Source organism: Chlamydotis macqueenii, chromosome 3, assembly GCF_036417535.1.
Source record: "Chlamydotis macqueenii isolate bChlMac1 chromosome 3, bChlMac1.mat, whole genome shotgun sequence".
Classification (NCBI taxonomy): Eukaryota; Metazoa; Chordata; class Aves; order Otidiformes; family Otididae; genus Chlamydotis; species Chlamydotis macqueenii.
In genome coordinates, this window is record NC_141558.1 from 117,049,046 (window position 1) to 117,070,906 (window position 21,861).

Consider the following 21,861-nt stretch of genomic DNA (forward strand, 5'->3'; position numbering starts at 1 on the left):
CAGGCACTTTGGCTCGGCCAAACGTATGAGCCTCGTGCCCCTTGAGCTGGGACTCACCCCGCATCTCCTTGTGCTGCATCCTCTGAGTGCTGCTGGAGGCTCATTCACTGCTTGCTGCCTACATTTTCCCAATTCATTTTGAAATGCAGTCCAAACATGCAGGGTTTTCAGGCCCCCTGAAAACTGCAGGGGGCCAAATTTTACTCTACTGAGCAGCCTCAGGGCCCTTTTGTCCAGATTTGGTCTGGATCCCCACGCATTTTCCTGCACACGATGCGTCAGCTGAGTCTTTGGGACTGTGCTGCCACGGGTGTGCTGCTTGTAGCGTCAGACCAGTCAGGCTCAGGCTGGCGACTGCAGGCTCATGGCCAGAAACCCTGGCCGTGCTTGAGCTCTGATACAGAGGTTGTGGTTAGGGTTTAAATTAACATTAAACACCTAAATAGCTTTAAAAATGTGAGCACTGGTGAGAAAATAGCACAGCAACTGCATGTGGCTACTAGAGGATCCCTGCCTGGCTGTAATAAACAAACAGGCTCGCGGTCAGTTGGGCATCCTGATTTTCAAAAAATAGGTATCGTGATGAGATGGTCTGAATAGGTGTGATGAACGACAGCAGTGGGGGCTGCATCATGGGGCATTTGGAAGGGTACCCCAGCCTGTTAGAAACAGGCTCTTTGAATGGAGTCTCCTGCTGAGATTCATTCTCTTCTCTGAGGCACTAATAGCCCACAACAGGACCTATCCATGCTTGAAGGAAAAGCTAATGAGTTTCAGAGAGGAAAAAGGGGCCGAATACAAAAGGGAGTCTTTATTTCCTGGCTGGTTGTTTCAGTCAATTTGTTTTCCTCTTACTACACTTTGCTACAGTTTCCTTGAATCCTGACAGATAACGTCTTTGGAACACTTCTTAAAAGCACCCTTTTTTCTTAACGCTGTGATTACCATCACCAACTGGCTTTCTGGAGCCGAAGACAGTTAATGCTAGCTTTGTTTTTCTCTCTCTTTCTTCCCCTCCCAGGCTTTGCACTGGGAGGACTCTCTGGGCAGCCCTTGTTCCCTTGACCTCCCTCCTGCCCTCCTTCCACCGAACAGCTCCTAGACTATCCCTGTGGTTCCCACCAGACCCAGGCAAGGGAGAAAGTCCCAAGCACAATACTTACATGTGTTTCTATCTCTTTGTGCTTTAAATGCTTCTGAGGCTTCTGCTTTTAAATTGCTCTTCTCAGGAGCAGCAGTTTTTTTTTGTAGCATCACTCCATTTGCAGCCAACCACGAGCAGGTTGGGGTGTGGTACAACCAAGCCAAGCACTTTGACCCAGAGTTAAACTCCATCCCTTTCCCTCTGACTTTCCCTAGCATCCCTGACTCACTAAGTCGAGGTCAGAATCAGGACAGCCAAAAAAAAGATAATCATCCCTCACAGGTCTCAGGCTGAGCATGAGGGTACAGATGCAGATGCCCCAGCAAGCATCAATGCTTAACTAGCACAAGCTGATGAGGAGGGCTACCAGAATTACTGTGGAGAAGCCTGTCCTCGCACCAAGCAGGAGTCCATGTGTTTGGAGACATTAATAGCTCAGAGACCAGTAGTAAGGAAGAGTAGGGGAGGCACGGAAATGGGATTTCCCCAGGCCCTGCAGCTGCCCCTGCCATGGGCACCCAGGCTGGCCAGTTTCCCCATCACAACCAGAGCTCCCAGCTCCCCAGCAGCTCCCAAGCACAGGGAAAGCCCTGCTACGGGCACAGCCTGTGCAAAGGCAGGCTTGGCACTGGGAGAGGATGGAGCATTTCCAGAGCAGATGAAATCTTCCAAGACCTTGAGCTGCCATTTCAAAGAAGCCTACACATTTTGCAAGCTTTTAGAGTCTTAGAACTTGGTCTAATTTAAGTGAGTTTTTATGGGATTGGCATATCCTAAGCACTAGAGAGATCCTTCTGCTAAGTTTCATCCTCTGCAGCAAAGCACAAGGAAGAGAGAATTACTCAATATGATGTTTGAAAAAAAAAAAAAAGTTTGCATGGGCAAAGCAGCTTTTTTTTTTTTTTTCCCAAAGCTGAATCTTCAGTGGTGAAGATGATGGGGCTTTTCATAACCCTCTTGAGTCCCTGTGTGTTCAGGCCATCAGACAGGTCTAGGCTGAGGACATCAAACACTGTGTCCTACTGCCATGATTGCCCTAAATGGGACTGACACGTGGCTGAGGCCTCTGTGGACAGGGACTTTTCTGTATTGCCATTTTTAAATGCTCCTTGCCATTTTCACCCAGGTGCTGAAACATGGACTTTTTCTCCCAGGAAAAGGGGAAGAGCTGCTGATCAAGCTCGAGCCCACTGCAGGGACTTGCTTGTAAAGGCAGCAAGCTGTCACAAAGCACTCAAGTGCTCTTCCACATTCACGTTTCTCTTGGCTGCTCGGTTCCACTTTATTTTAGCTTTGTTTAAACAATCTCCTTGGTAACTGGAGACAGAAGCAGAATTTTTTCATCCTTCTCATAGGGTTCTCATGCCTATCTCAGCACTGGGAGGGATCCTTAGCAAATATGCATTTGCTTTTGTGCTCCCACCACAGGCTTTAATTCCATGTATAACTGGGGAGACCTGCTGTCTCTTTCAAAGCGTTTTTATACAGAGTTTCAGTTGAGAGGGCTGTATTTCACAGTTTAATTTATTTGGCAGTAAACAGATGATGTGTTAGTCACGCACTGTGAACGGTGGCTCTTGAAATTGCCCACATGCTCCCAACCTTGAGTGTGTCCAGTAGCAGGGAAACCCTACTAAAGTGGCCCTTCTTGGGATGCTGCAGCCACTGGAGTGGCAAAACCCTTTGGCAGGCATGGGGAACGGCTCCTTGCTGTGGCAGCACCCTCCACCTGAGTACCACAGCCCCGTACATCTTCTAGCGTCTGCCTCAGCCGGGACACAGCAGCCCAGGGACGTCATGGCCCTCTGATCTTCTTGGGGCAGTGTCAGAAAGGTCTCTGTAAGGGGATGGGAATTAATCACTAGCAGCTTCTAAAGACCTGAATGTGTTTGAAAAGGCAAGGAAAAAACCCTATCTCAGCTCTCAGCTGGCACACTTTTTACCTCTGCCCTCTGGAGAGGCAACTAGTTGGAAAGGAAGAGGGAAAGAAAAAAATAAAATGAAAGCAGGTCCCAAACTGCCTGAAGGCTTGGCTGTGATTGCAGCTAGGGGAGGTAAAATCAACTCCTGCACTTACTCCCTTTTTCTGAAAACAAGTGATGTCCAGAGACACAGATTTCAAAGGCAGACCAGCTTTCTCCATTGCTCTGTGGTGTTCAGGGCCAAGCCCTAGGGCCAAGTTTGTCCCGTCCCTGGAATGTCTGCCTGGGCTCGGGGCAGAGAGGAACCCCACTGTTGGTGCTCAACCCCAGCATGTGCTCTTTCTTGGCCAGAGCCACCCCCAAAGGATTGAAACACTGTGACAACACCAAGCAGCACCTTTAGTGCAGAACTTAGAGATGAGATTTTGGGATCATTTGTTGACTTAACGCTCCAAACATTGTCACTGTTTAAGGCAGCATCGTCATAGCAGCAGCTGCTTTCTGGAGGTGGCTGGGGAGTACTATACGGTGCCTGTTCTGAGTTTGCTGGCCTTACCCTCGGTAGCTCTGCATCACCTCTCTTGCAGAGCTTGCCTTGTGGCATAGCAATGGCATTGCATGGCGCTGTGATGTAGCTCATGGCCTGGTTTATGGTCTTCAGAAATGAGCATCTCTGATACTTCAAGCCTGTGTAACAGCAGCATTTCATATGCTGGTACCCAAAGGCTTCATGTCTTTTATACAGTCAGGTAACTCCCGATACTGGTCCAGCATGGGTGACTTGCCAAAGGGAGTCTGGACTAGGAATGAACTCTGCAGCCAGTCATTTAGATTGGTAAAATGCAAGCGTTGCACTTGAGCCTCCCTTGACAAAAGATTACTTACAATTTCTTCTAATAAAAGTTCAATGACAAGCTCATAAAAGATCAAAAGGCTTAGGAGTCCGTTAGCATCAGCAGGACCCCAGCAGGGAGAGCAGGTAGGATGTTTGCTGTGTGCTGTGCTTGCAAATACAGATCACATCTGCACACATACACACATGGCATGTTGAGGCAGGTGTCGTTTTGTTCAGCAGTTTGACTGCAACCTGTGTGCACGTCTGTGTGCGTGCAGACATGTTTTGCTAAGTTGGCAGAGAAGCTGTTGAGAGCAGCAGGGCATGCTGGTGTGAGCAGCACAGCACAAAATGGTTCAGTCACAATACTTTATGGTGCTTGGAGTCTGTCACTTGTGTCGCTAGGCAAAGGATGATAAATGTAGTGATGGTGAAGTGCTTATTTCTGCAACACCATCAGGAGGCCTTGATCCTGCATTCGGGTCACCACTCCAAGAGTTTGGGGGAGTATCTTCAAAAGAGGGGGCTGATATTTGGGGCCAGACAGCAAATAAGAGGAGTCAGATGAATCCCTGACTAAGCATGGAGTTAAAATGAAGCTGGATACTGCTCCTGTGCGTTCGACATTGATGTTTGCCTGTTGAATTTCTGTGGCATGCCCTCTGCTGTCACTGAGCATCCCGTTGTCCTCTCCTTCTTTTCCCATGTGCAGCTGCTTTTCCAGCAGCAGAGCTACCTGTCAGCAGCTCTGGCAGAGTGGCATGGTGCAATGAAGACCCTTCGTCCAGTGTCTTCCCAAACAACAAGGGAAATTCTCCCTTGCCCTGAAACCCAGGCAAGCGGGATTTGAAATGTGCCTGCCCTGGGAGGGAAGGACTGCTATGGCTGATAAAAAAATCTTGCTGCAGCGGTGACACAGGAGCAGCTGATGCACAGCAGACATATTTTGGGCTTCCTTGAATCCTGATTCCTGATGCTGAAACCATGCTATTAGACATGGACCTATTACTTTGCATGGTCCCCACTGTTTTGTTTAGTCAGCTTTAACTCAGCACAGTTTGCTAAATGATTTACAGGGCTGCAGAAATATCCTCTCTGGGGGCAGTTCCTTGATGAAATTCATTCTGGGGAGCGCCAAAGTCATTTCAACAGGAGTGATGTCTCCTGTTTGAGGAGCATTGTCATGGCAACTATGCCAGGTGCACACAGGGCAGAGCAACTCGTATTTATTTGAAAGGTTAGAGCAATTATTGTTGTAAGGGGGGACCTGGCTGTGAAGAAAAGCCACATGCATGTTTGGAAGCAAGAAGCACTTGTCTGACTTTCCAGTTGCTTTCCTTAGGGAAAACGTGTATGAGGGCAATCATGAAAAGGGATGGGGGTTTGACTCAGAGGTCCTCTCCCACCCAAACCCCTTCACAATTTTATTCTTCACCATGCTTGTTTTCACTTCAAGTTTTCCAGCAGGTATTTCAAATCCAGCCTTGACCCCTTCTCAGCTCAGCACACGTATCTTCCTTGCAACACACCACCCACCACCCAGATCTCTGTGAACTGAGGCAAATCTTGCTGATGAAGCATGACGAAACATTGGAGCCAAGTTTCTGTCACCCTCGTTACCTGCCTTCATTACCTACAGATGTGAATGACCAGGCAGGCAAGAGGAGAATATCCCAGAAAGGCAGAATGAATCATAGAATCATAGAATCATAGAATGGTTAGAGTTGGAAGGGACCTTAAAGGTCATCTAGTCCAACCCCCCTGCAAGGAGCAGGGACATCCCCGACTAGATCAGGTTGCTCAGAGCCTCATCCAGCCTGGCCTTGAACGTTTCCAGGGATGGGGCTTCCACCACCTCTCTGGGCAACCTGTTCCAGTGTTCTACAACTTGCATTGTAAAAATTTTTTTCCTAATATCCAATCTAAGTCTACCTTCCTCTATTTTAAAACCATTACCCCTCATCCTATCACAACAGACCCTACTGAACAGCCTCTCCCCATCTTTCCTGTAGGCCCCATTGAGGTACTGGAAGGTCTCCCTGGAGCCTCCTCTTCTTCAGGCTGAACAGCCCCAACTCTCTCAGCCTGTCTTCAGAGGAGAGGTGCTCCAGCCCTCTGATCATCTTCGTGGCCCTCCTCTGGACCTTCTCCAACTGGTCCAACTGGAATGAAGGGAAATGCCAGATTTTGGCTCTGAACCCTGCAGGCTTAGAAATGGGATTTTGCAGGGTTTTATACTGAGCAAGGATGTTGGGCTGAACTGAGCCTTGGACAGTCAATCCTTTGCTTGCAGTGCAGGGCTGAATTTTTAGGGACTAATGGTGGATTTTTGCTGGCATGGGCAGGGTTGTGCAAAGCCAGGGGAGAAGTTATTTCTACTCTGTCAGCTCTCCCAGGCGCCTTAAGCAATTGCTGCCGGGGATGGTTTTGATCAAATTCACATCAAATGTGTTTTCCCTCCTAGTTGTTGTCACTTGTATTGCACTGTTTGTGCATGCTGTCCTTGGAGATCCAGATATTGATCTAGATGGAGTCTCTTTTGTTTGATCCCCCAGTGATCCTGTCTCCAGCAGGCACTCTGGGATCTTTAAGGACTGTGGAACACCATCGCTAGACATGCATGAAAATAGGATTGGGAAAGAACAGCAAAGCACTGTTTTGTCCTGGTGTTACCACATCCAGAGCCACGGGGAGGAGGAGGCCAGACCTTCAGTTGTCCTAGGACAGTGTCGTGGTTTAGCCCCACTCGGGAACAAACTACACAGTCTCTCTCTCACTCTCCCCACCCTCCGAAGGAATAGGGAGAGATTATATAAGAAAAAAGGCTCGAGGTTTGAGATAAGGACAGGGAGAAATCCTTAAAGTTACCGTTATGGGCAAAATAGACTCGACTTGGGGAAAACTATTTGTTTACTATTAAAAACAAAGCAGGATTATGATAAAGAGAACAAGATAACCTCCCCCCATTCCTCCCTCCTCCAGGGCTTAACATTATCTCTACCTTCTCCCCGCACCCCCCCAGAGCAGCACAGGGAGGAAGAGGGAATGGGGGTCGTGGTCAGTTCATCACACATTGCTTTATGCCACTGCTTCGTCATCAGGGGAAGAACTCACATTCCTCCCCTGCTCCTTTGTGAGGTCCCTCCCATAGGCCACAGTCCTTCATGAAACTGCTCAGGCGTGGGTCATTTTTCCACGGGCTGCAGTCCGTCCAGAACGGCTGCCCCAGCACAGGCCCTCGATGGTCCACAGCCTCCTTCAGGCATCTGCCTGCCCCAATGTGGGGTCCTCCATGGGCGGGTGGATCTCTGCTCCTCCATGGACCTCCATGGGCTACATGGGGACAACCTGCTCCACCATGGTCATCACCACAGGCTGCAGAGGAATCTCTGGCAGGAGCCACATTACTCCTCCCCCTCCTTCTTCACTGACCTTGGCATCTGCAGCCGTTTCTCTCACAATAAATTCTTCACAACAGGCTGGCAGACACCTCTCAGGTTCTCTTCTCATCTCCTCTTGCAGCCAGGCTGGGCTGAGATGGGCCCAGTCGGCCGCCCGGCGGGAGGCCAGAGGGTGAGGGCCGCAAGGCCCACAAGGCTCGCGCCTCCCCTTCTCTGCCCCCACTCAAGGTCTTCACATCTTCTTTTTCCTTTTTTTTTTTCTGTTTTCCCCTTCTTAAATACGTTATCGCAGAGGCATTATCACAGAACATTCTGCTACCAATTGGCTTGACCCTGGCCAGCAGCAGGTCCGCCCTAGGCTCGGCCAAGTCCACTGAACAAAGGGGAGCAACTTCTAGCAGCTTCTTACAGAAGCTACCCCTGTAACCCCCTCTCACTAAATAAAACCAGGAGAGGCAGTGAAACATTTAAGCACGACCAAGGGCTTTGAGATAGATCAAGAGTGCCATGCATCTTTGCATAGCTGGCCCCTTGCAAAATGTGACATTGGCAGACGAATGAAGGAGTGCATGAGCCAGCGTGAAAAATTCACAGTCACAACAGAGCAAACATCAAAGATTCCCCAGAAGAGCACTTCTGGTCTGACAAATCCTGCCCAATATGGTCTTCCTTAGAAGAGAGTCAAGCAGCATTCAGTCTAGCATGTGAAATCATCCTACCTGACAATTGTCGCTCCTGGAAAGTGTTTTCTGCAGCCCTGAGCCTCAGCTGTGCCTGTCATCTCCCATCGATTCAAGCAGCAACAGCTCTTAGTCTTCCTGTCTCTGCAAACCACCTCCCACGTCTTGTATCTCTGCAAGGCCAAGGAAGAGCAGGTTGGATCCTCTTCCAGGATTTTCCTCATAGTGATGCTCTGAATCAGGCCAGCATTATGTATTTGAGCCCTATGTTGTCATTTATACTCAATGCATCCTGAGGCCAGGGAAGCAGTTGGTTTATGCATCCATGGAAATTATAACACAGCCCTGTGATCTTACAAAGATTGATTCAGCAGGCCTTGGAGAAAGAGGTGGAGGGCAAACTAGAAAATAAGAGCACCTAGAGGAATTTTGGCTCCAGAGGTGAAGGGGGTGGGGGTAGAGGAACCAGTTCCCCCTCCCTTTTTTTGCAGTGCCCAGGCTAGTGTGCTCGATCATGGTTTTGGTAGGCATTGAACTGTGCAGCCCCATGCAGATCTGGGCTGCTGGACCAGCAAACCAAGCTGCCACATCAGATCAACTCACATCCACACTTCCCAAAGCATGCATCAGGCTTAGCTTCAGGCAGGTTTTCCTTTGCCCTCCATGTTATGTTTGCAGCACGCTTCAGGCAAAATTTTCATTAAGTACAGACATTTCATGTCAGCAAGCCTTGGTTCTGCAAAGGACCCTGCATGGGTGATTAATGGGACATCTTACAAAGATGAGATCTCATCAGCAGGGACAGAAACCCTAATGAACCCTCTTGTCTGTCAGAGACCACTGGGTAACAGCTAAAATAATGTGACACAAGGTCACTTATATGTCCATTTCTGTACATCTTCTGTCCCCCAGGAAGGTGTGTCCCTGTGCTGGCTGAGCAGATGTTGTGTTGCCCTCTCGCATGTCCCCTGCCAGGCACACCTTCCCTGCGGCTGGGACAAACGCCTCCACCACATACCTGAGTGTCTCTCTGCATGCGAGGCTGTTGCCTCCTCACCAATTTTGTTGTCAACTGGTGGAAGAAAAGCCTGATCTGCTCCTTTTCCAACCCAGCAACAAGATGACTTCCCTCTTCCAGTAGCTGTCAGAAATTTGAGCAATGAAGCTGATAAGTGCATAAAAGCACTCCGTGGTGTCCCAGTTGGAAGAGTTGTGTGCTGCAGAGATGGACATGGGAGCAGCTAGGTCTCTTTGCATCTCTAGCAGTACAGACAGGGCCTTGAGCTCGTGCAGCCTCCAGGGAGGCTCACCAAGCAGATAAGGACAGTCAGGGAGATGGAGAGCAAAGCATAGTGAAGGCAGGGATGGGGAGAAAGAGCTGCCTTGATCTTGGGGGTTGGCCCCAGCTGTGCCCTGGAGTTTGGTCCAGGCTCCTCACTGTGGCCACGATCAGTTTGCGTGGCCCTGGCCACTGGCTCTGGTGGTGCCCAGCCCTGATGGGGAGCTTTCCCTGATTTGGGAGCTTTCTCAATCACAGCACCTGGTCCCCTACAGTAGCCTGCTTGCCCCTCTGCACAGGCACTGCCCAGTGCCCAGCGCTCATATGAGCTGCAGGAGGCAGGGAGTCTCCCAAGCCATGCGTCCGTCTCTCATGGCTTTAACTTCAGCTAATTAAGTGACTGGCTGACAAGCAGATGTATGAGAAATCAATGTAGCATCTTTCTGCGGGAGTCTGAGAATGCATGCTGGAATGAGCAGCACCAATGGATGTGGATTTGAAATGTCACGTCAAGAATGTGCATGCCTCATGGGTATTCTCTCGCCATGATTGCTGACCCTCTGGGTGGGAACTGCTTGGCTTTTGGGGTGTCAGGGCTGGCAGCACCAGGCTGAGGCAACAGGACTCCACTCCCAACTGCCTGCCCTGGATGTTCTAACTGTGAATCTGCAGCTGAAAGTCCTCCAAGCTATTCATGTAGTTCTCCTGGGTGATCAGTGGAAGCTGGATGGGTGACAAGCTGCATAAGTGCATTGTTCCCTCTGTTGATTCAGGAGTAAGTGTCTGTCTGTCTGTCCAGGCAGCAACAGCATGCCATGTTCTCATAAGCAATTTAGTTACCGACTGCTATAGCAGCTGGTGGGTGTGTGTTTAGAGATGATAATTTTCCTGGCCCACTGGAAATACCATTACTGACTACCTGCAGTATTTCCTAGCTATTCCAACTCCAGCTTGTGGATGATCTGGGCACAATGATGCTTTCCTAGCTGCAAGTTCTCTGATCTAGATGCACAGCAGGATTGAGGTGGGCAAGGTCTCTGGATTAGAAGGTGTCTGGATTAGAAGGTCTCTGGTCCAACCTGTTCTCAGAGGGCCAACTTCAAAGCTAAAGCAAGTTTCTCAGGTAGCTGGCCTCATTCTCTCACTCAAAAAAAAAAAGAAAAGGAAAACAGTGTTAAAAAGGCATGACTACAGTTCTGAAAGAGAGCTATGTTGGGCAGCAATGAAAATCACCTTTCACCCTGCTGAATCTAAGCAGAAGATAGGAGACCTGGGAGTCCTAGCTCCTTACACTTCTGCCCAATGCTTTGCCCAGCTTCTCATGTGGCCTTGGACAAAAAAAAACACTTGTAGAGAAATAGTCCCCTGTTGGTCTCTGTTCTCCTCCTGTCACCCTGTGCTAGACTGTGCTAACTCGTTACACATGTACCTGTCCCTGCACATGCATGAGATTGTTCACAAGGTGCCTTCCCCAGCTGGTGTTTTTCTCTAAGCATTAGCAGTCTTCTTGCCCTGCCTTTGCCATTGTATAAAGCCAACTTGCTTGCCCATTGAGAGGGGATGTTCAGCCCTGTCCTGCTAGTGCCATGTCAATGCTGGGGTCACTTGCAGGCAGGCATATGGGTGCTCTCTCTTGCCCTTTCCAGAGATGTGCCCAGAAAATGCAAATGGGCTGACACGCACACATCACCTGCTAAGAGCAGCTATTTTCTGTCTGTGACACTGAGCTGGCATTAGCAATCACATTGCTCGCCCTGGCACATGGGATACTGCAAATGCCAAAAGCATACCCAAGATCAAAGGGAAACGGGAGAAATCTGCAAAGCATAGCTGAATACATAGAAACCTGATCTGGTTGGGGAACCCTTGAGACACAAATATCTGGGGGTTAGGAGAGCATCAACTGGAAATACTGTCTATATGCCCATCCTGCTCTTATGTCCTCCTACTCCAAGGTGCTCTTGACAGTCATGAGAAGAAGAGGCTGTGCTGGATGGCTATTGGGTCTGATTAGGTATAACAGTTTTTCCCTCGGTGTGCCACCCTTACAGCATCCCAGCCATGAGGAGTTTTCCATGGGCTATTGTAACTAAGAGTTGTGTGGGAATGCTCTGTTAAAAGATCTTTACAGTTCAAATGAAATAGCATGGTTTGAAAAAAAAAACCTATATCCTGATGGAGAGCGTTGGGCTTGGAGTGAGGGCAGAGATTTGTATGCCATGTTCACAAAGACACTATCCTTCTCTTGTTGCTGCTGAGTGTCAGCAAGAGGAGAAGAGCTGGAGCTGCAATTCTGCAAGATTTGTTTTATTCTTTGATTTCTGGTACATGGAAATGAGATGAAACTCATTCCCTCAGCAATTGCCTTGGCTACAGACTCAGAGAAGAGGAACTTCTGGTAAAGAAATGCAGACAGTTGGATGCACCATGGATGCCTTCAGCCTTCATGCCACAGCAGGGGTGTTTAGCCCATGAACTTAACACTAATGGAAGGAAAACCCCAGCAGCAGCGGTGGTTTGCTGCAAACTTGCCCCATGGTGTCACTGAGGCTCCCTGCAGCGAGTAGGGAGGAAGGCAGGAGGTGTGCCAAGCCTGGTGTTTTTGGCCAGCACACAGTCTAGCTCAGCAGAGGGACCTCTAGCCCCATGCACCCAAATCTGTTGGGGAGATGCTCCAGAAATTGCTCTTTCCCACCTGCAGTGTGACAGAGAGACAAGGCAGAAAAAAATATTCCAGCTTTTTCAAGGGCTGTGGTGTTGCACACTCACAGGATCTTGAGTGTTTGGCTTAAATACCCAGCTCCTGGAGATGTTAGATTATGGCAGAAACAGCACTTTTGTCCACAAATCAAAGCTGATCCTAGACCTCTGTGAGGATTTGAGGAACAGCTTGGGAACACCATCTAGATTCACCCCAGATTCAACAAAGGTAAAGAAAATGTGTAATGGTTTAGAGGTTGTTTTAATCTTCTGGTTTTTCCCCTCTGTCTCGTGGATTTGGGACTCCTGGTTTCTGGCCCTGCAGTTACTCAGCAGTGGGGATTTTAGGGTGCTATACAGTGTCCCTTTTCCTTTCTGTTTACACAAGCAGTACCATGGCTTGTGCTGAAAGAAGCCCTGAGCCACAGGAGAGGGAGATTTTAAATGCAAATTTCAGGACGTACCTGCACTGTTGGGACTTTTGGTCTCAGCGTGCTTCATCCCAATGTGTCCACCTAGGGAAACCAGGGGGTAGACATCTCAGCTGCCACACTCAGCACTGCAGCCCACATCGCTCTGTGAGCTTTAGCAAGCTGTCCTGGGTCTGCCAGGTGCTCCTAGTCTGTCTCATTCGCGCCATGTGTTGTAATGCAAGAAAATCAGCTTTGCACAGCAACACGGACCTCTGAAAAAGAGGACTGCAAGCAACAGGCTTGCAAAACTGGACATGGAATATAGCAGGAGCGCAGGTATAGGTGAGGCTACCAGGAACATGGGCTGCAATCCACAGCCTGCACGGGCAGCCCCATCCCAGCTCGATGCTGCTCATATTGTCAGAGCCTGCACTATCCAAGAAAATCTCTGCCTGGGAGAGGAGTGAGAGGCAGACACCATGTCAGAGGGTCCAGCAAGAGCAGGGTGTCATCAGTGCACCTCCTAGACTACTGTAGAAGGCAGTCCTTACTCTATTACAAGTTAAATTGTGCAGTTGCCTAATCTTCCTCCTTCTCCACTGATCAAACCCTGCCGCAAGGCCACACGCATGCAGGACCCTGCAGAGGGGCTTTGCTGCAGGCAAAGGGCAGTGTGATGGAGAGCAGGCATGCTCTAAGAATAGCTTGAGTTATTCTCACATACTTGCAGTTTCTCAAACAGATGTGATCTCAAACAACGTTTGGAGGAAATTCTTTTTTCTGGTATTGCAGTCTCATCTAAGGGACAAATTTGCCTCAGCAGTTCTTGCTGATTGGAGATACATCCAGAGAGTGGGTCTGCCGTTTGTTCCTCCCACCCTTTTTCCCAACAACCTTGTACAGCAGAAGCAGCAGCGGTGCACATGTCTACCCAGCACAGAGCTCTTGCCCGCACCCGAGAAAGATCACTGGGAAAATTGCATGTTAGCAGCACCTGCTGGCAGTGGCACTTTAAGCCCTGAGGCCACATTGTTCAAGGAAGTCCTATTGGTGTTGGGTCTAAGCATCAGGAACAGCTTTTTTTTTAATTGACATCCAGGTTTCTTTTTTTGTGAGAGAGAATTATTTTGTGGGGCCTTGAGGAATGCCATATATGGCAAGACAGAGCACACCCATAGGAGGCTTACATCTTGATACCTCTGCTGCCCTCAGAATTGATGAAGGCAGCTTTTTTAATTAACTTCCTGAGAAAGGCTTTTTTTTTTTTTTTTTCACAAATGGGGGCAGGGTGCAGTGTACATTTTAATGGGAGTTGTCAGGAAAATTATTGATTTTGTTAGTAATGTTTTTGAAATTGTGCCATTCTGTTAATTCTGTCAGGTTCTCTTTGATAGCTTGGCTGAGAGCATTTTTGCATCCTTCATTAGCTTTTTAATACACAATAATTTCCCCTACTCATCAAGGCAAAGCAAGATTGGCTGCATGCTTGGTAAACATTTTTCCTGTGTACAAACCTATTGCAGCAATAATTATAAACAGAACAAATTATTACAGATATTTATTATAAAATACAATTACACTGAGCCATGCTGCATTGTTACGCTTTTCATAGCCATCGCTTGCTCTTGAGTAAATAGTTTCATTATAAGCATGAAGGGCAAACTTACTACACTTCTGACTCATAGCAAACAGCACAAGGAATCATCCTGGCTGTTCCTCCAAGTGCTTGGCGGTATTTGCTCTGAATGAGAATAAAATGTTGACTCTGCCGCCAAATACTTGTCAGCTTAACAGAGGAGCTCTCGGTGGCAGTACAGACGTGCAAGGAGGGGAGAAAGCCAGAAATTACAGCCGTGTGGCCTGAATTTCACTCCCCTAGAGTGTGGCTTTTTTCCATGTTTATGGGTTTTCAGTGCTGGGACCTGCCAGGAACAGCAGATCCTCCTTGATCATATATTAGAGCAGCCTCGGGACTGCTCCAACTTGTGCTGGCTGCCCGTGGAAAGTGCAGAGGAGCCAGGGATGGGACAAGAGGCATTTCCTCGAAGGATGGGGCAGACAGGCTTGGTCAGGGGGAGAGTGACAGGGAAGCTTGCTTAAGCAAGAGCATTTATAGAAGGGCAGTGCTGTCAAGAATGGAGAAAAAGAAAACCCAGCCAGGAGGTTGGCACCAAGCAGAGGGCTGCAGACAGTCACTGCATTCCTTTTTTATTTCTTGTTTTTATTGCTGCCTTATTTCTTGCCTGGGACAAGGTCAGAGCCAGGAGGAGGTCCTGTCCTGGCAGCAATGCCACACGTGCATGACAGTGACCAGGGTGCTCTAGGCAGGAGCAGGGGCTGCTGGATTTCTGCCCCCCATCTTGTCTTTGCAAGGGCTTTGCACTGTAGGAGAGACCACAGTAGTTCCCCCTGATGCACTAGCCCCTTGTACCCCAGACAGTCCCCAGAACTGTCACCTTCTGGTAAGCAGCTTTCGGCTAAGTGTTTCTAGGCTACTTACATGAGTCCCAGAAAAGAACTAGAAAACCTCTTCTGTGTTAATTTTTTCCCCTGGTAAAGCAATTCGTTCACTCACTTTTTGCTCTATTGGGTGCCCCAAGGAGTAGATCTCTCTGCTGGTGACCACAGCCTCCTGCAACGCTTTCACTTTTCATAGTGCATGTTTTGTGGCTGTGTTCTCAGCAGAGGCTCTGCCTTCAGACCTGCCCTGCTGATGCCACAGGGGCAAATTCAGCAACCCCAGGCCATGTGAGAAGAGAGACTTGCTGCACAGCTCAGAGAGCTAAACCTTCGGGACTTGGGGAAGGATGTGCTTCTTTCAAAGGGACATAAAAAAGTCAAATCTCAGCATCAGTGAAGCTTTCCTTCACCCTGTCCTAACCAGAAGGACTGTCTTTCCCTTATGTTGCCTCCACAGAAAAAGTCCTAACTCCAGCATTCCTTGTAAGCATGTAAATTGGAGCCTCCAAAGCCCAAACTGAGCAGCTGATCATGATGTTGCACATGGAATGGCTGTGCCTGGCAAGACAGAGCCTCTTCCATGCACAGGGGCTGGTTTAAGCAGGGCATCGCACTTTCAGGGGATTGGTCTGTGCTGGTTCCCAGTGCTTGTGCCCCTGGAAGCCTATGTGGTGTGTGCAAGCTGTCAAGGGGCTGTTCTGCATCATGGATTTTAGTGTCTTGCTGCCCCCAGGCCAAGGCACCTCTGGGGGAGGCTGGTCCAGGCTGTGTCAGTCCAGCCGTGGCCTCTGGCCGTGCAAGGGAGGGTGGCACCCTGTGAGCTGCTGGTGCTCTGACCCTTTCATCCGTACTCATCCTGAGGCAAGCTCGGCCCATTGGCTCCTGCCCTTTGCTTTCGGCTGTGCTGCCCCTCCAGCCTGTGCTACCAAGCCCACTGTTTTCTGTCTGCAGCCCCCTTCTCCTGCCATTTCCACCCTCCTCCTCTTCCTCCTCCTCCTCTCCCTGTCTCCCTTCCTCCCTTTTCCCCCCCTTACTCTTGAATCTCTATTTCTTCTTCTCTGTTCCAGCAAAATGATATCAATCAAGGTGATAGATGATGAGGAGTATGAGAAAAACAAGACCTTCTACCTAGAGATCGGGGAGCCCCGGCTGGTGGAGATGAGTGAGAAGAAAGGTGGGGGACGTGGTCCAGGGCTGAAGCCCAGCCTGTGTGTCCCTGTCTGGTTCACTCATGCCTGGCACCTGCAACACCGACCTCACATCCCAAATGCCTATGGAAAAGGGCAGGAGCAAGGACACTTCCCACCTCCCCTGAACTCAGACTTTCCCCAGCCCAACAAGGTCTGACCCTGGACGGGTGGTGAGGATGCTCCTGCCCTTCCCCATACGCCCCAGGAAGGATGTGCAGCCGCTTCCCCCCACCCGACCATCTCCGGCACCGAGGCGGACATGAACTGCATGCGTGTGTTATGCCAATCATGTGTTTGCCTTTGTCTTGTGTTCCCACAGGAAATTCATTACCCTTAGAATACTTGACCGTGAGGAGTATGAGAAAGAGTGCAGTTTCTTCCTTGTGCTTGGGGACCCAGTGTGGCTACGACGAGGAGTGAAAGGTGTGAGAGTAAAACCAGACCAGTTCTCGAGACGCTGCCGTCCGCTTTCTCTGTGTCTCCCTACTCTCACACTCCTTTCTCCTCGCACTTTGGCTCCCGGCCGTTTTGCCCTCCCTCCTTTGAAGCTTGGCCACTGCACCTTTTTGCTCTGTTTTCTTTCCTCTTTCATTTTGGGAGGACTCCGTCTTGCTCATGAGGGCCCCCCAGGAGCAAGGGATGCTCCCGGGAGGGCTCCAGAGCACCCAGGCAGGGGACAATAAGCTTTGCCAGCCCCTAGAGATATTTTGAGAGCACTGCCCTGCCATGTTGCAGCTACACCTTCATTTAATCGAGTCGAAAATTCTAGAGAAGTAAAAGGTAATGCTGCATCATTTTTATTGGAAGATAAAATAGCCTTCGCTTGAAATAAAACGCATGGCCAGAGCAGTAATTTTAGCCTTTTTATACTGGCACCAGGATCTGAAAATAGCTGAGAATCAGAGCACAAGCAGGTAATACCATAAGATGCAATCAATCTAGGAGAAATCAGGTTATACTCAAATAAAGTTTCATGGCTCTGCACTGGATAATAGCTTCTCATAGGAATAATAAAAACAATTTCCTCTTTCATCACATTTCTAAACCAACTGCAAACCTTCCCAAATATACACAGTTCACTTATTTTTCTGTGCATTTTTTTTCTGCTATGAAATTAAGTGAAAAATAATGGCAACGGCTAATTCTGCGAACTATTGGTGGCTGAGCAAGAAGCAGTTGTAGAATTTCTTACAATAATTAGTTGCCCTACAACAGACTGTTATTAAAGCCTTTGTAAAAACTTGGCAGCAACATTTGGTCTGTCTGCCTTGGATCTGCTTCAGCAGACACGGGGTGGTAATATTTCTTCAGGACAGAGAGGGCCCCCAGCAGTCCCCACGCTAAGTGGGGACATGCTGCTAAAAACATATCTGGCAATGATGACACATTCCCCTTCAGTGCAGGTGCTGTCTAGGTCAGCTGCATCACCCCCTCCATCAGATTTCCTGCTGGTTTAAGTGACTAGCTAGCAGAAGCAGGGCTAAGAAATCAGACACACTGGCATGGCCCAGGCTCTGCACGTGGTATTTTCATCGTTGAATGGTGCCGACAGCATCTACAGAGCATAGCCAGCGTTGCCAGGATAAAGTAACACATGGACAACTCAACTCAGTGACTCTTGTTTTGCCCAGCTTTACAGGAATCAACATGGGCTTAGCCTTGTGAGTCCAGCAAGGACTCACATGCTTTCCAGGCCCCAGGTCTGAGAATCGTGGTAACAAGTCATGCGATCCCAACTGAAATTTTTAATTAAAAATAAAAAGGAAAGTAAGTTCCTCATTTTTCTGATCACAAAGATCATAGAATCATAGAATGGTTTGGCTTGAAGGGACCTTTAAAGGCCATCTAGTCCAATCTCCAAGAAGGCAAGAAGTCAAAATTTTAAAGGATGCTATTTGCTGCTTTGGCCATGCAATGATTTTTTTTTTTTAACCCAGTTTTCTGTGCTTGGTTTTCTATGAGAGGCAGTGAGGCGGGGCGAGCTGTGTGCTTGGCGCCCTGGAGACAAGAGCATCTCTGAAATATCGCCCTTGGGCCATGTAGCTGAGGTGGGATCTGTGCCTCAGGGACCAGGTGCACTAAGGGAGAGGCTTTTTCTTTTGATTTGGAGACCTAAAATATTGAGTGACAAGATCCTTGAGCCAAGCCTTGCCACAGACTTTTATTCTTTTGTTGTATATGCCAGAAGCACAGCTGCTTGCTGGAGCTATTGCTCCCCATTAGGCAGCTGGAGGAGGTCAAAGCCAGTAGCCACTGCACATGGGATGTCTTATGTCCTCCCCCGGGGCAGAACTGCCTCCGAGACCAATGGAAGATCTTGCACATACAATTCAAAGGGGAAAAATGAATTTTTTGAGTGTACCTTTTAATCACATATCCGCCCCACGTTTGCAATAGTTTTTATTTTAAATCCACAATCCCATGGAATGTTTCTGTTCCTTTATTTTTAGTGCCTTTCTCTCAACACTAACGGTATCCTGTGGCTTTACAGATCTGAAATTTCTGCCCTGGGATCTGGAGTCTTTCTGTGAATATCTCTTTTGATTTCATTATTCATTTACTTTTCTTCTTCTGTGTTTGTCTCTGTCTGTCTCCTTCACAGCCCTGTTGTTGAATGAGCTTGGTAAGCGCGCATTCGTTTTTCTTTTCCATTTTTCCAGTTCGTCTGCGTATTTTCGGAAGACAATTCATTTTGTTTGACACTTTTCTTTGCTCACGACATTCTCTTTTAGGGTGCTCAGCACTATTTAAGTAAGATCAGATATCTAATGCTACATCATGGAGCAGAGCCCTAAATTCACTAATGTTAATGAGCGGTAACCCACTGTGGTGAGGAGCAGTTTTTGGGACTGGCATTATTACAGCCATAGTAAACCTGCCGACACCCTGAGTTACAAGCCTGCGCTGTGCAAATTAACCCATTGCCTCTTACACAGGCGTGGCAGAAACAGGATTGCCTGGTAACTTAGGGATGTTTGTGGCTGGACAGGAAAGTTGGCCAATCGTTTTTGAAGAGACGGTGCAAACTTTGCCTCCAGCCTTGGGGAGATTTAGAGCCCATTCAACCTCTGAGTTTCCTTGGTGGCCATCCCCAGGATAGGGTGGCTGGGGAGGAAAGCAAAGCCACCCTCATTCCCCAAAGCACCCCCAGCCCCAGGGCAGGGTCACACTCTGCAGCATTTATTAGATACTGGGGCGGGTGGCAGCTTGCAGATGTGGGTTGAGAAACCTGTGTTCAGGTCTCCCCACATTAACCCTGGGGTGTGTGTCGGGGAGCAGCCCCGCCATGTCCACAGTCCCTGGCCATGGGGTAGGGAAGGACCACTACATCCTTGCGGGCTGCAGGGTGTCCATGTTGCTGTGCTGATGCTAATCCTGTCTCTCTCTCTCCCTCTCTCTCTCTCTCTCTCTCTCTCTCTCATTTTTGGTTTCATCTAGGTGGCTTCACCATCACAGGTATGGATTTCTGCTCTTCCCCCACCCTCTCCTTCCCTCCTTTTAATGGCCATATGCTCACCTCACTCTTTTCCTCTTGGTTTCCTCTTTGTTTTTGTTCTATCCTGGAGGGAAACTCTGGAAGGGTAAGAAGGCACCGTGCTGTGGCCCCACTGCCCTGGCCGGTCACCCTAACACCGTGTCCTCTCACAGAGTGCTCTGCCTGCTGCACATGCTAACTCTCACCTCGGGGAGGGTGAGCTGTCACCCTGAAGTGACAGGCAGCGTCCCTCCATCTCTTGGAGCAGAGTGGGCTTCTCCGCTTGGTCCAGCCTTCGACTCCCTGCTGCCCACCCAGGAGGTGTGCACAGGGCTCTGCGCAGCATGGGGAGCCTGTCCTCAGTCCCCAGGCAGCAACCAGGGTGCCCGAGCATTGCAGGAGGTGCGGGACCCCATGGCTGCTTCAGGCACGCAGCCCCTGCCCTTCCCACTAGCAAGACCCAGCATTAGGGTTTGCTCATCCATCATTAGCCAGCTGGGCAGCTGTCATTAGGCCAAGCAGTGCAGCAGGAGAAGGTTCTGGGTTCCACACGTTGCAGAGCAGCCTCTCAGGAGCCCTGGAAACAATAACTCAGACTAATGAGGTTCTGGCCAGGAGGCCAATCCCTTTGACCAGTAGGTGAAGGGCTTTCCCACAGCGCGGTGTTGCCTGTGCAGATGGGCAGTGGGCAAGGGAGCAACGCTAACCCTGTGTGAAGTAGGAGCAGAGTTTACTAACTGCACGTAGTTTGCATGAGGTGTACAGCCCCTCCTGCTCATCTCCTGCTGATCGCTTTGATAGGCAAACCTGTCTTCAGGAAGGTCCAGGCTAGAGATCATCCTCTTCCTTGCACCGTGATCACCATACAAGGTACCCACAGCGTGACACCCAAAGGCCATGGCAATCTAACATGGCCTGACTGGGTTATTTGCCTACTGACAGTTTAACTCCTGTCTCCAGTGAATCCAGCCCTTTTTAGCCCTGGTGTCCTTCTGCTCATCCCTGGAGTGGACTGGAAGAGAGCTCAGTGAGGTTCTGCGCAGGGACAGTGACAAAAGCCATGCTGCCTGGGGTCTCTGTGCCCCAAAGGTTGCACAAATGCCAGTGAAGGTGCAGACCTACTCCATTGCTCTTGCCTCCTCTCTCACGGTTTGGGGTCAGGTCATGCCCTGTGGATGGCTCCTCACACCTGTATGGCCCAGCACTATTTCCTCCAGCCCCACCATCATAGCAAGAGTTTCATGCTCTCTGGCTGCCAGCCCCTTCCCAAGGTAAAGCCCTGCTCAGAAGGAGGCAGAGCCATCATTCTCATTTTGTACCCATCTCAGCCCTAGTGCTGCTGGCAGCATTCTCTGGTTGTAACAGGCTGATGGAAACGTCCTGACCATGCCCCAGTGCAGACCTGGTGAGCTGGGAAACGGAGCAGCCTTAGTGATCATCTCTCCCCTTTCAACATTTCTGTGGGAGAGGCAGCAGGTACCAGTTGATAAGCTATTCCCCAGCCCTGAGGGTGAACTGGACTCCTTTTGAGGCTGGACGACCTGCAGACCTCTTGCTAGCATTTCACAGCAAAACTACCTTGTCTATCGCTCCATGATCTCCTCCTCCTCAGCTGCTCTGTCACTCATGCTTCCACCTGGAAGCTTCATGACCTCCCCCTCTGGTGGGAATCCAGCTCCAGAGAGTGACCAGCCAGGCCTGGCTCACCGACGGGCTCTTTGCTTTGCAGAGGAGAATGAAGAAAAGCAGCCACTTACCAGCAAGGAGGAGGAAGAGCGTCGAATCGCAGAGATGGGGCGCCCAGTCCTGGGGGAACACACCAAGCTTGAAATCATCATTGAGGAATCCTACGAGTTCAAGGTACTGTCTGTTTCACCTGTCCCTGTTCTTCTTCCCCTCCAGCTGGGGACCCTTCTTCTGGGTTTGCACAGCATTGGTCAGCACATGTTAATGGCATAGCAGCAAAGCGAGGCAACTCCTGGCATCATAAGGTCTCCGAGCAGGACCAAGGAACACTTTGAAAGGTAGCTGAGCCAAGGCATGATGAAACAGTGAGGGTCAGTCCAGTGAGATGGCAGTGCGTTAAAATACCCTCTGCATCTTCACTCTGACCATTAGACTACAGCCATGGTCCTTGGGGGATGATCCCAAACTTTCTATCCCACTCACAGGCTGTTTGTGGTTATTATTATACAAGCACATCAGTCTGGTGAGCCTAAGAGCTGACTGGGCTTCAAAATACTGCAGGTTGCTTTGAAATATTACCTTGTCTCACAATGATGTGCTACACCCAGGTCCTACTTACAGGCAGTCTTGAGTGAGCCCCGAGCCTGGGGCTCCCAGTGCAAAGGGCTAATACTCT

At 49.4% G+C, this 21,861-nt stretch overlaps 1 protein-coding gene across 5 annotated transcripts in view; it reads left to right on the top strand.

Annotated features, from left to right (window-relative positions):
• The window catches only part of SLC8A1 (solute carrier family 8 member A1), a 148,763-nt gene that overhangs the window by 104,342 nt on the left and 22,560 nt on the right, over nucleotides 1–21,861 (top strand). Inside the window, exons 4-9 of one of the 5 annotated variants that reach the window (XM_086743768.1) lie at nucleotides 15,902–16,008; nucleotides 18,627–18,647; nucleotides 19,463–19,480; nucleotides 19,591–19,605; nucleotides 20,301–20,369; nucleotides 21,229–21,359. In XM_086743768.1, coding sequence (XP_086599894.1) covers nucleotides 15,902–16,008; nucleotides 18,627–18,647; nucleotides 19,463–19,480; nucleotides 19,591–19,605; nucleotides 20,301–20,369; nucleotides 21,229–21,359 — 361 coding nt within the window. Of the gene's footprint in view, nucleotides 1–15,901; nucleotides 16,009–16,343; nucleotides 16,448–18,626; nucleotides 18,648–19,462; nucleotides 19,481–19,590; nucleotides 19,606–20,300; nucleotides 20,370–21,228; nucleotides 21,360–21,861 lie in introns of all 5 variants that reach the window. The other 4 variants (XM_086743769.1, XM_086743770.1, XM_086743771.1 and 1 more) reach the window with 4 other exon arrangements.